At 38.1% G+C, this 14,440-nt stretch overlaps 1 protein-coding gene across 2 annotated transcripts; it reads right to left on the bottom strand.

The window, feature by feature from the left end:
* Positions 1–123: 123 nt before the first annotated feature.
* On the bottom strand, positions 124–10,822 carry LOC127962430 (tripartite motif-containing protein 16-like protein). Of its 2 annotated transcripts, XM_052561988.1 has the most exons (7): positions 10,047–10,822; positions 9,676–9,762; positions 7,797–8,027; positions 7,242–7,392; positions 6,204–6,263; positions 4,828–4,980; positions 861–997 (listed from the first exon to the last, which is right to left on the bottom strand). In XM_052561988.1, exons 1-6 carry the CDS (start codon positions 10,632–10,634, stop codon positions 4,871–4,873), a joined length of 1,227 nt encoding a protein of 408 aa, XP_052417948.1. In that variant the 5' UTR covers positions 10,635–10,822; the 3' UTR covers positions 861–997; positions 4,828–4,870. The 2 variants fall into 2 exon arrangements, with proteins under 2 accessions (XP_052417947.1, XP_052417948.1); XM_052561987.1 differs by lacking the exon at positions 4,828–4,980 and having other exon boundaries at positions 124–997; positions 10,047–10,820.
* Between the last annotated feature and the right edge of the window lie 3,618 nt (positions 10,823–14,440).

Genomic DNA, 14,440 nt, shown 5'->3' with positions numbered 1-14,440 from the left:
TGCTGCTTGTTTTATTCTTATACTTATATTTATTTTGGGTGTTTCCTTCCACCTTTATCTGCAGACAAAATTAATGTAGCTGGATGAACCCTAATTCACTGATACAATCTGTAATATTTACTCATTTGTTTGTTTGTTTTCATAGCTGTTTAAACTATTCATAACTTTGTCCAATAAGGAAGTTTGTGGTAAAAAAGATATATAAAATAAAATAAAAACAAGTAATGATTGCATTCTAGTTTTAAAATCAACTGAATTTTGAATAATTGTTATATTAGAAAAAAGGAAATGTAGTATTAAATATTTAATGTTCTGGCTAATTATTTCTGCCTTGATATCCACAGTATTTCTAAAGCTTGGAACAAAATTTCCTTTTTAATGCTTTAAAAAATTATACGTAAATTAGTTTTGTCTACAATTTTTGGTTAGATGCAAAGTAAAAGAATGCTTTAACCTGATTTTTACAGCCTTAATATTTACAGATCACAGAGTTTCACTGATGATTCCTCAATAACCCTGAACCCAGGATAGAGAGGCTGAGCGAATGTGGTCTGTTCTCTGTGGATGAGGGTCATTTTGTCAGAGACTCTATAAAAAGACAGAATTCCTGCACTGTGATCCACATACACTCCTATACAGGAGCTGGGCTCTAGAGGCAGTTTTATCTTTCTGTTATTGTGCCTGAACGAACAGCTCCAGGGATTACAGGAGAGTTTCCAGGACTGACCATTACTTCCAAACAAAGATGCGTTACCTGTGCCTTTCCTGCTGATGCTTTTATATGCAACTGATATACCCACACCCCTCTTCAACTCAACCTCCCAATAACAGCGTCCACACACTTTCTCTCTACACAACACCTGCTCCCAATAATCAAATCTGTCTGGATGATCAGGATACTTCTGGACTATATTCACGCAAGTAGCCATTCTGTTCCCGTCAGAGAGATGAAGGTTTTTATTCACTGTGTTTGGATCCAGAGTAAACTTGCTGCGATCTAATGGATGTCCAAAAAAAAAAAGAGAAACACCTTAGGAAATGTTTGTACACATCATACATACACTTATATTGGTGTCAGCAGAATGAATGTGTGCATTTCTGAAGTCACTGGTTTTTCAATGTAAAGTACAAAAAAATTTTTAATGTAAACAAAATTACTTTTTAAAATGTATATATTACTTAATAAAAATAATTCAACTTAACAGTGAAAATGGTGAAAGGAAATGCTTAAATTATTTCCCCAGATGCATAAGGGCATTTCTACCTCAAAATTAAAACTATAGTTTTCTATTATCTTATTGTTTCGGTGCAGTGGTGTAACGATGGAGGCGACAAAGGAGTGGGGATCCAATTGCAGGCTTTATTAGAAGAACGTGGTGGAAACAGGCAGGGTCAAACATCAGCAAACAATCACATCAAATGGCAAAAGAGTAATCCATGGAACAGCAATCAATCGGAGTCAAGGAAACAGTCCACGGTCAAAACACTAAGGCAAGGCAAAACAAGGAACTCACAGGAAACTACGAAAACATCCAAACATTCAATCACCAGCGATGCGAGCATGTGTGTGCTGTCCTTATAATGGGAGACCGATATAAGGCAGGTAATTGCAATTGATGAGTCTGAACAAAGGATTATGGGAAATGGAGTCCAGAGTGAAGTGCCAAGAGTTGGGAATGGGGTGCCCTACCAAAGCAGAGCAGACTGAGCAAAAGACCACCTGGGCAGATCAGAAGTCCTCCATGGCAGAGCAAACAGAAGGATCCCACCAGGGCGAAGCAGATGGAGCAGAAGACCACCTGGGTGAAGCAGACAGAGCAGAAAACCTCCATGGCAGAGCAGAAGACCTCCTTGGTGGAGCAGATGGAACAGGAGACCACCACGGTGAAGCAGACAGAGCAGAAGACCACCAGAGCATAGTTGAAGACCACCATAACAGACCAGACTGATCACAAACCCATGGCAGTGATTGGGGACTAGGAAAAACTGAGTCATATGAGACAGACGGTCTCAAGAACAGAGGCAAAGAATACAACAAGTTCATCAATAATTTCCCTGGTGACCACTGAATGGGCAGAGAGTTCATAAACAGGCTCACTGACCGAAACTGGACAGGCATACATTTCAAAGTTAGGCTCTTTGTAAGAACTGAGACAGACATATGGTTCAGAATTATACTCTTTGAATGAGACAGAATAGGTAGACAGTTAAAAACTGGATGTATTGGCAAAGATAGTGTAAAAAGACTGGAACTAAACTGACAAACAACTCATGGACTGATACTGGGCAGGCATATAGTACTAAATCAGAATTGTTGATGGGATTGGAACAGGTGATTCAACATCAGTCTCACTGAGGGAAATGGGACAGGCAGATAACTCAGAAACAGCTTCATGGATTGATTCTGGATAGAATGACAGTTCATAATCTTCTTGACAGTAACTGGCAAGACTGTCACAGCTACACCCTCTGTAGCCATGACAGGACAGGCAGAGAGTTCACAGACGACCTCCACAGCCGTGACAGGACAGATGGGGAGTTAATTAATGGGCGCCACTACCGAAACCAGAGCCAAAGTGAAAGACATCACCTCAAGAGGTTCTGCAGCATATGCTACCTCCGTAGCATCCGGAAAGGACATCACTGCCACCTCTGGCAATCCTTCCATGGACGTCGCTGGCTCTGAAACTTTGGTGGTAGTGAACGCAGCCCATACACCAGAAAGCAATTCCTCATACAGGAAATGCAGCAGACAAGGGGATTACTTATGGGACAGAAGGGTTTAGGGTCCTCCAAGCTGGATGCCAGTCTGGGATACTATTACTTGAGGATCGGGATGCAACAGACAGGACTCTGAGTGAACAAACGAGACGTGACTCAGGGAAATCTGCTCTGTGTCCACTCGAATCAGGGAGATCAGCTGTGAGTTGACTCGACTCGACCCCGGGAGATCAGCTGTGAGTAGACTCGACTCAGGGAGATCACTTATGAGTCGACTCGACTTGACTCAGGGAGATCATCTGTGAGTCGACTCGACTCTGGGAGAACAGCTGTGAGTTGACTCGACTTGCCTCAGGGAGATCAGCTGTGAGTCGACTCGACTTGACTCAGAGAGATCAGCTGTGAGTCAACTCGACTTGACTCAGGGAGATCAGCTTTGAGTCGACTCGACTCCAGGAGATCAGCTGTGAGTCGACTCGACTTGACTCAGGGAGATCATCTGTGAGTCGACTCGACTTGACTGGCAGGCTTGACGTGACCAGGCTTTTGAACGGAAGCCATTATGGGATGAGACTCTGGAACGGCAGCCATGGCGGGACAAGACTGATGACAAGATGGGAGCAATCTTGCAAAAGGTTTCTGGATTGGCAGCCATTTTGGGCAGAGACTCTGCTTCTCCTACAGTAAAAGGAACCACATAATAGTGCATAGTCCATACTGTCCCTCAGACTACCATCAAACTCCCCTCCAGGTAAAAATGATTTAGTTGGTTTACCAGTGCTACCCCCAGAATATTTTAATAGGGGTGGCCAGAAGAGGCTATAGTAAATCTTGGGATGGCACACCACAATTAAGAAAAAAATATTAAGGGTTTGCAATATTGACAAAAAAATCTGTGATTTCTGTGATTTTATCGATAACGATAAATTGACAATAATTGACTGAGTGTGTAATTGTGCTCATATCTTATTTTGTAATTGTGGTGACAGCTGACTCTTTTTTTTTTACCTTTATGCCATTCTTTCTAAAAGTGTGCACCATCTTTTAGGTCAAATTCTTGCATTTGGGCTGTTAACAATCAAATGCAACCAGTATCAACAAAATGTATCTTTGCAATGCAGAGAAAACAGAAGCTGCATCTGAAGCGCCATTTAGATCTTTTTACAGATCTACTGTTTAATGCAGCTCTGAGGGACATGGAATACTTTAACCTGCAGTTACAAATGAATGAATAATTTTTTGGTATGTAAAATATAAAACATTGAAAACTGATGTTTGAAATTATAAAAAAAAATGAAAAGGTACCTTAAATGTGAAGTTAAAACCGCTAGTAGGTGGGAGTGAGTCACTGTTAATAAATGAGTTATTGCGATTTAACCTAATCTTTTAAATGGTTGATTCATTCAGGAACTAAACATTTTCATGTTGCTTAAGCCCCTTTCACACTGCCATTCCGGCAAATACAGGGGTAAAGTGTTCCGGCAATTGTTCCTGGGTCGCTAGATTTTGCACTTTCACACTGCCAGTGATGACCTGGGATATGTGCGTGCTATCACACACAACCCGTAAAGATCCCGTAACGACACGTGACATCAGGGCGTGACGTGTAATGTACAAGTCGAAAACATTAGGCACATTATACTTTCACTGAAGCAAGTGAACGATCTTGGTGTCAGCGCGGAAAGTGAGGAACTAACTGATCCTCTGCTTCATTACAGTTTGCACATATTTTTTCGTCGCGAACGTTTATCTTCCTTCAAAACAGCCGGTAAAAGAGTCTAGCATTACTTCGACATGGAATTAGATCTGGATTTTTTTCCACAAACTAGTTGTTTGGGCAGATACTCTGGTGGCACCAATCTGCACTATATTTTGGTGGCTGCATCCAGTGCTGGAATTTTTTTTCAGTTCTTAAACTATTGTGAATTTATATTCAGCATTTAAACTAATACTACCCAGTACCCACTGCAAATCATCCTAGCCGTGGCCACCCCTTTGGGGGCGCCCCTGTAGTTTACGGAGTCCAAAATGGAATAATTAAATAAATAAAATGTCATCAAAACAGTCACAGTCACAGATGACAACTCATAGAACCAGTGAACATACTCCTCAAGAGATAGGTCTTCTTGACAAAGATGTAACAGTTGGTCTACTGGGTCCATGGTTGGGCTGAGTTGCCAATTAAAGCCGCTAGATCCAGGTGTGACTGGTGATTTTGTAACAATGGAGGTGACAACGGAGTGGGGATCCAACTGCAGGCTTTATTAGAAAAACGTGGTCAAAACAGGCAGAGCCAAACACCAGCAAAAATTCACATCCAAGGCAATGGCAAAAGATTAATTCATTGAACAGGCAAAGTTAAGGGCAGGTAGCAAACAATCAGAGTCAAGGAAACAGTCAACGATCAAAACACTAAGGCAAGGCAAAACTAGGAAACTTGGAAAACATCCAAAAATTAAATCACCAGCGACATTAGTATGTGTGTGTGCTGTTCTTATAGTGTGAGATTGATGAGGTGATGAGAGACGGTTGATTGCAATTGATGATGAGTACAGGCAGGCAAAGGATTATGGGAAATGGAGTCCAGAGTGAAGTGGCAAGAATTTGGAATGGAGTGCACTCTAGCAAAGCTCATGGGCACTCCAGCAAGAAATCGTGAAAAGTGGTGTCCATACTTTACAACAGTAAATATAGAATTTAAATATTAATAAATTATAAAATATTTAGGGGTGCACCAAAATCACACACCTGATGGAATTTACTGCTGATTAGAGAACGAGATGCGCATTAACGATCGTTTTAATCGTTAATCATCGAACAATTTAATTCATTTGTTGTTTAAACAAACAAAACATTTTTTTTAATTATATTTTAAGAAAAAGTTCTTCCTCAAATTTATTTCTGCATAAATTTAGCAAAATTGCATGTCTCACATTATAGTAGAGTCTGTGGTTATTATGCTGATAACAAATCTGACCTTTTTTAGTATAAATTTGAATACATTTTTTCAAATTTTCAAATTATCTTGAAGCTCAGCCCCACATTTTTGAAAAGTCTGGATTTGTGCTAATTTCTCTTTAGTGATAATGCCTCCCTTGGTAGAAGTCAATTAAAGGCAAAAATGTGATTAAGCTTCCATTTAACTAAATACAGCATATTTAACAATTTAAACGCATAGAAATAAACTGTGTGGTTCAAAAATATGCATGTTTCCAAATCCTGCCTCATGTTTGCCACTCCGTCTGAACAATGACACAATTGCTTTCATTATTATTATTATTATTTATTTTTTCAGGACCAACTATATAAAACATTTATAACAACCGGGCAGTGATAAATATTATCATTAACTGCTTAGGTTCAATGAAATAATTTGACACAGGCTGAATAGGAAAATTTACATTATGTAAATAAATTTTTAGCCACTAAATGAGAACCACTGGTATATCTTTCTGTGTTTGTATATTTCTATATTAACTTACATTGGAGGAACTCTTCTCTGGTCTTGGGTTCAGGAAAGGAAATTATCTGGATGCAATTCACTATGAAAATCAACAAACAGTACACATTGGTGTGAAATCCACAATTTTTATATAAAAATTATTTTATTTAATACATTTATAATATTTAAATTTGGCTGCATTTTCCAAGTCATTGTAAACCAATAGTTTCTATAATCTACGACTTTTGATGGTTTTGGAAAATTAACATTTATACACTAAACACACTATATGAGAAGCAAGTGTCTTTTATTAAAGGCCATGTTGCAGGTTAACCACCACTTTCAATTAATGGGTACATAAATCACTTAAGATATGTATATCATTTTTAAAATGTCACATAGTGTCATAGAACTGGTAAACTTTGTCTTTGTCATCTAGAAATAGAAGGCATCATGCTAGCTATATGGGCGTTTCTAAGCGTTTATCTCTTCCTCCGGTGAAAATGTTGTTGCAAACGTAGCCGCATGTGAGTCGCTGTGTTTGGCAGGTGCTTGTGTGGGTGCCGTCCCATTGAAACTGCGCTGGAAAGCTTGTGCTGTAGGGAAGTGAGTGCGTTTTGGTCGCTGTTGGTCGATATCTATCTATCGATCTGTCTGTCTATCTATCTATCTATCTATCTATCTATGTATTTATCTATAATCTGCGCTATCTGAATACTCTCGTCTACTAACTCTCTAGTCACTCTCAATGCTCTCAAGGCGGGCTTTGGTAAATTCTCTCCCCAACGTGACGTAATGCAATGCATTGTGGGGGAAATGAGACCGCTGTAAGATAGTACCTACTTTTTCATATTATATTCCGTTTTGTGATACCCAACAACATAAAACACAATGGATAAGTTTAAATGTTTATTACCAACATGCAAATTGCACAAATTCGTTGAAAAATTAACCCTGCAACACAGCCTTTAAATAAATTTCAAATAAAGAAATACATGTAAAATAGAGAAATCCATTTCAGCTTTGTACTTGCATATTGACTTATTTCTCAGAGTAAATACATCATCCAGTACTTTACCTCTACAAGACATTGCTTCTATCTTCTCTTGGCAGAAATCCTCAAGTTTCTTTCTCAGAAGAGAGACAGATTTTTCTACATTATCATAGGACAGAAGAGCACTAATTTTGATGTCGGGTGAGTCAGGCAAGACAGAGAGAGAATGGAGACTCTACAGACACAAACAACAGGATTTTCACATGAAAAGTGTAAAATGTCAGTGTAACAAGTTTAGAATTGGTAAATTGTACATTATAGTATATTTAGTATATCTAATATCACTTTATTATGTTATTTTGGGTGAATTATCCCCTTATCATGCTGAACAAATTAAAACATATGGGCCATATCCCAGTAAACACTTTATACTTCTGTGAATATTCAATTTAGAAACTAAATGTATAAAAACTTTAAACACCTGATGCCCTGTGCTTACTTCACCAGTTGCCAATTAGTGAGATAATAACAGAACAACATTATGTGGCATCACTTTAGAGAATTACTGACATTACTATTTTAATATTAGCAAAAGCTTGTGTAATTACAAGAAGTTATTATTACCAGAGCTCTTGTTACCTGGAGGAAGCAGATGTCCTCAGTATGTGAAAGCTGTTCTAGCTCAGCTTCTTTCTTCCTCAGATCAGCAGTCTTCTGCTCTAGACGCTTCAAGAATTCTTCAGCTCGACTCACTGCAGCCTTTTCTTGATCTTTTATCAGCTGAATCACCTCAGACCGACTTCTCTCAATGGAGGTGATTAGCTCTGTAAAAATCCTCTCACTGTCCTTCACTGCTGCCTCAGCAGAGCTCTGTTATGAGACACATTATCATTAGTCCATTTAGTAAGCTCTTGCTGGGTTAATTAATACTCCACCTGAAAATAAAAATTCTTTCATCATTAACTCTCCCTATTGCTGTACCAGATGACTTTCTTTCTTTTGTGAAACAGAGATTTTCAGAAAAAAAAATTAATCTCTGTGAGCCCATATAATGTAAGAGGATAGTTCCCCTAAAGCAGCGGACCCCAACCTTTTTGGCGCCAAGGACCGGTTTAATGTCAGACAATATTTTCACGGACCGGGCTTTAAGGTGTGACGGATAAATACAACAAAATAAAATGATACGACTGGCATAAAAACTGGGGTATATTGTAAATATAGTAATAAACATGAATCCACTGTGTATTCTTATGCAACTTTATTAGCAGCGTCCTCATAACATCACGCCAACAACATAATATGAATAACTGACTCTGTGACGTTTAAACATGCCTTAAAAATATAAGATAAGGCAAAAACCCTCCACTCCCGGCTCTACTGGTCCAATCAGCGCAGGGTTGTGCCAGTGTTGTTTTGTGTCGAAAATGTAAATATAAATATATAATGAGCGAGTAAATCATGAATCTATTTTCCCAAACCGTGTTTTTGTCTTTTCCTGAATCACTAACGGTACCCTTATAATAAGTGTTTATATTCAGACTATTTTAGTCTGGTTGGGGTCGGCAACGCTGCAGAGAAGCACAGTACCTGCGTGACTCGCCATAGATGTAAACAGAGAGAAGTAGCTACGGCAACAATGTTCTTCCGCCAGATGAGAGCGCCAAAAGTTACTGACTGCATCTTTAATGTAAGTTATTTATTCTTTCTTGTGCGGCCCGGTACCAAATGACGCACGGACCCCGGAGGTTGGGGACCGCTGCCATAAAGGGTTAGTACACCCAAAAAATAAAAATTAGCTTGTGTTTTACTAACCTCTGAAGCATCCTAGGTGTATATGACTTTCTTCTTTCAGACGAATCCAGTCAGAGTTATATTAAACATTTTCCTGCCTATTCCTAGCTCTATCATTGCAGTCAGCGGGTGTTGCAGTTGAACAGTCCACAAGTCATCAAATAAGGTGCGTGCACCCATCATAAAACGTGCTGCACACAAGCATGTTATACTACCGTAAAATTAAGTGTAATGTCGAATAAAGATTTTCATCATATTTAGTAGGGGGACTTACCATTAACCATTTAACAGTTTTTACTGTATCATTTTTACAGTCTTTTACCATTAAATTCATGGTAATTTTTCACTTGACCTAAACATACAGTAAGCATGTTTTAAAGCATGACGTTAGCAAATTGTGATACTCATACAAGAAGTGATGCAGAAACACACTTGTATAACACTTCACAATGTGTTTAGGTAAACACATAATTTATAAATAAACAAATATAAGTATTTTTCTATAAATTATCGGCTTGTTTGTATGGATTATGTTGAGTTAAAACCTCAATTTTAAGAGACCAACTTGAATTACATGACTCACTGTTTCTTTAAAAATCTCTGTTTGAGTTCCACAGAAGAAAGAAAGTCATTTACATCTGGGACAGCATGTGTTTGTGTGTTTGATGACAGACTTTTTCATTTTCGGGTCAAGTAATAGCCAGCATTTCTTCTTCTCATAACTCACCTTATGACACTTCACAGCCTCTCTCAGCTCCTGAATCTCTTTCTCTGTCTCCTGGATTTGCTGCTTCAGTCTCTCCTTTAAGTGTTTCTGTAGGACAAAGAAATAACCAGTAAACAATTTGTGTTGTAGTGCCATGGTGTATAATTTCTTAGGTTTTTGTTTTTTTTGCATATTATTAATCTTAGTCTCATGCCATGTAAGTGTAGGCTATCAACTATTCATATGGTAAAATGTGAAGTATAATGCAGTAATTGCACAGGTCTCGGTTTTACTGATGTCATTTCTGCTTCTCAAATCCATGAGCATTAACAACAGTATTGGGTCTGAGTATTGATTTTTAGACCATGTCAGTGTATAAAGTCAGTTCATACCTCTTGCACTGTCTTCTGTTCTGCAACTGTAACAGCATCATGGGTTTTATGTTCTTTCATCATACAGAGCACACAAAGGCACTGTTGATCCGTACGACAATAAACCTCCAAAAGCTTATTATGCTCATGACAAATCATCTCCTGGAGTTGTCCTATGGCATCAGTTATTTTGTGTCGCTTTCCTGAACCTGAACGAAATTCTTCATGATGTTCAAAATGAGTCTGACAGTAAGATTCCAAACACACAAGACAGGACTTGACAGCTTTGCTTTTTCTTTCAGTACAGACGTCACACTCTACATCTCCAGGTTCAGCATAATGCTGAGCAGGAACCACAGTTTGGAGTTTGGGCTTTATCAGTTTCTCCAACATTTCAGCAAGCACCACATTCTTGCCTAACGCAGGTCTAGGACTGAAGGTCTGTCTGCACTGGGGGCAGCTGTAAACCCCTTTCTGTTCTTCTTGATCCCAGCAGCCTGTAATGCAGCTCATACAGAAACTGTGTCCACAGCAAAGGGTCACTGGATTCTTCAGTAGATCCAGGCAGATTGGACAGCTGAACTGGTCCTGAGAAATAGCGGCCGCCATATCACTTCATGTAGCATAGCCTACACACAGATTAAGACAAACAACGGCTCAATATCACTTAAGTTTCGATTTCTCTGAACTGATCCTATGACACACGGCTTCTGTGTTGAGACAGAGACGTGTGCAAAACGGGGCTGTCTTTAAAGATTTCCGGTAACTGAAGTTATATTTCAGTCAAGTTGACTCAAAATGAGTATTCCTCGGAATATTTGACTAAAGCGGAAAGTAAGGTATTATTAGAATTGCTTTGTTTTTAAACACATTATGTTATATTTTGGAATGACAGGCGTTCATATTTTTCTGTAGGGCTAACTAAAATAATGATAACGGTTTAGATCACAACCCGCAAAGAACCCCGGAGTTGAGCTTCACTTCTCTTAACTTTCCTCGTTCATTCTCTATGGTAGCGCTTAACACTTCGGATGCTATTTGTATTTGTGGCCACACGTAGATGTTGTGGCGCTGTTTCGCCTTTTCCGTGGCGGGGAATTTAAACAGCGGCCGGGTATAATGTCAATCATTCGCTTTGAAGGAGAGTTTTACGATCGGAAATTTCTTCCAAATTTTTTTTGTTTAAACAACATACGCTGTAATCTACCTCGTATTTATTAACTTTAAACTATATTTTTATTTTATTTACCTCAGAGATCAGCGCAATACTCTCACCAAGCAGGTATAAAGTGAATTATGTGCTTCTTGTAAAAACCACACAGTAAACTGAATTCTTTATATAATGCAACTGCTTTATTTTATTTTAATATCTTTGATTTTAAAGTTGAATGTTCATAGATGTCTTGCTATATCATGCTGACCACAATCAAATCAGGTTAATAGTGTTATAATATGTAGTGCGTAGTTAACTCCTGTGATGGAAAGCGAATTTTCTGCATCGTTTATACTTCAGTCTTCCGTGTACCATATATGATTCTTTATGGTACATTATTTATATGATTATTTGCTCACAAAACATTTCTTATTATAATCAATGTTAATATGATCATTTTCACTACAATGATGGAAGCACATTATTTTCTGAAGTATCCCGTGATGCTGAAGACTGGAGTAATCATGCTGAAAATTCAGCTTTGTATCACAGGAATAAATTGCAAAGAAAATATACACATATAAACAATTCTTTTAAAATTGTAAAAAAGAATAAAAAAAAAACAATGCTACTGTTGCATATATATATATATATATATATATATATATATATATATATATATATATATATATATATATATATATATATATATATGCGTGTGTGTGTGTATACATATAATATTATGAATTATAAAATATATTTGATATACATGGGCTGGTCATATAATTAGAATATCATCAGTTAGGAACCTAGGTGTGCTATTTGATCGCAATCTTTCCTTAGAAAGCCACGTTTCTAGCATTTGTAAAACTGCATTTTTCCATCTCAAAAATATATCTAAATTACGGCCTATGCTCTCAATGTCAAATGCAGAAATGTTAATCCATGCATTTATGACTTCAAGGTTAGATTATTGTAATGCTTTATTGGGTGGTTGTTCTGCACGCTTAGTAAACAAACTACAGCTAGTCCAAAATTCAGCAGCAAGAGTTCTTACTAGAATCAGGAAGTATGACCATATTAGCCCGGTCCTGTCCACACTGCACTGGCTCCCTATCAAACATCGTATAGATTTTAAAATATTGCTTATTACTTATAAAGCCCTGAATGGTTTAGCACCTCAGTATTTGAATGAGCTCCTTTTACATTATACTCCTCTATGTCCGCTACGTTCTCAAAACTCAGGCAATTTGATAATACCTAGAATATCAAAATCAACTGCGGGTGGCAGATCCTTTTCCTATTTGGCGCCTAAACTCTGGAATAACCTACCTAACATTGTTCGGGAGGCAGACACACTCTTGCAGTTTAAATCTAGATTAAAGACCCATCTCTTTAACCTGGCATACACATAACATACTAATATGCTTTTAATATCCAAATCCGTTAAAGGATTTTTAGGCTGCTTTAATTAGGTAAACCGGAACCAGAAACAGTTCACATAACATGTACCTTCTACATCATTAGAAGAATGGCATCTACGCTAATATTTGTCTGTTTCTCTCTTGTTCGCAGGTCACCGTGGCCACCAGATCCAGTCTGTTTCCAGATCAGAGGGTCACTGCAGTCATCCGGATCCAGTACGTATCCAGACCAGATGGTGGATCAGCACCTAGAAAGGACCTCTACTGCCCTGAAAGACAGCGGAGACCAGGACAACTAGAGCCCCAGATACAGATCCCCTGTAAAGACCTTGTCTCAGACGACCACCAGGACAAGACCACAGGAACCAGATGATTCTTCTGCATGATCTGACTTTGCTGCAGGAATTGAACGGCTGGTTTCGTCTGGTCAGAGGAGAACTGGCCCCCCAACTGAGCCTGGTTTCTCCCAAGGTTTTTTTCTCCATTCTGTCACCGATGGAGTTTCGGTTCCTTGCTGCTGTCGTCTCTGGCTTGCTTAGTTGGGGTCACTTCATCTACAGCGATATCATTGACTTGATTGCAAATAAATGCACAGACACTATTTAACTGAACAGAGATGACATCACTAAATTCAATGATGAACTGCCTTAACTATCATTTTGCATTATTGAGACACTGTTTTCCAAATGAATGTTGTTCAGTGCTTTGACGCGATGTATTTTGTTTAAAGCACTATATAAATAAAGGTGATTGATTGATTGATTGATTGATTGATATTATATTTATTCAGTACACAGACTGATATATTTAAAATGTTTATTTCTTTTAATTTTGATGTTTATAACTGACAACTAAGGAAATCCCAAATTCAGTATCTCAGAAAATTAGAATATTGTGAAAAGGTTCAATATTGAAGACACCTGGTGTAATCAGACACAAAAGGTCATTGCAAAAGAGGCTGACTGATCACAGAGCTCTGTCGGACTGGGGGTAAAACCAGTACTGATTACCAGGGCCCCAAAGGAAGAGAGGGCCCTTGAAAAGTCTGGAATATATATTTTCAAGGGTGGGGGGCCCATTAGGACTGCATAGGGCCCAGGATCTTGTGCAGCGCCCCTGTTTCACTTCAATAAGTTTACTGAATTTACATCCATTCTATCATGATTTCTATCACACAAGACAAGTCTGCAGTTAAACCTCAGATTTTATTCATCTCAGTACTTTTCCAAAGCGCACTGCTTGTAAAGAAAACCCATGTAACTATTCATAAATCTATGCTAAATTGAATTTACACAGAAAGAACATAAGCTGTTTGAAAATGTTTGAAGGACTGGTTGCTTCAGGGCTTACAGGATCTTCTGATGTATTATCTCCCAAACCATCACTTTTCTGAAGAGTGGACTGTCACACTATAGTGAAAGAAATAGATAAATCAAGAGCATAATAAAATGTTTGAGGGTTAAAATGTGTGAACAGGAACACTGTTGTACCTGTCTGAATGTGAGTGGCTTATCAAACACATGATTAAACACCTGATTAGCATGAACTTCAATAACCATGTTTGGGTTGTATTAAAACTTACAGTAAAACATGAGTAAAGTAGCCTACTAACGTTACTGCACGTTTTACATTTTTTGGTTGTTTATTTGTTTTCGAAATATAACTGATAGCCTAATAAAACATACAATCTTTTTTTTTTTTTGCCTAAATAATTCCTACGTCTATGGCCAAAATGACGCTATGGTGAGCATTTACTACTTTTAAAAAATGCGCGTCAGGAAGTGGGTCGGGTACAATATTTTCTTTTCCTTTTTTAGCGGTCTGAGTTGCGGATGGGT

The sequence above is a fragment of the Carassius gibelio genome, chromosome B7 (genome assembly GCF_023724105.1).
Source record: "Carassius gibelio isolate Cgi1373 ecotype wild population from Czech Republic chromosome B7, carGib1.2-hapl.c, whole genome shotgun sequence".
NCBI classification, from domain to species: domain Eukaryota; kingdom Metazoa; phylum Chordata; class Actinopteri; order Cypriniformes; family Cyprinidae; genus Carassius; species Carassius gibelio.
This window is presented reverse-complemented; position numbering and strand designations above follow the sequence as displayed.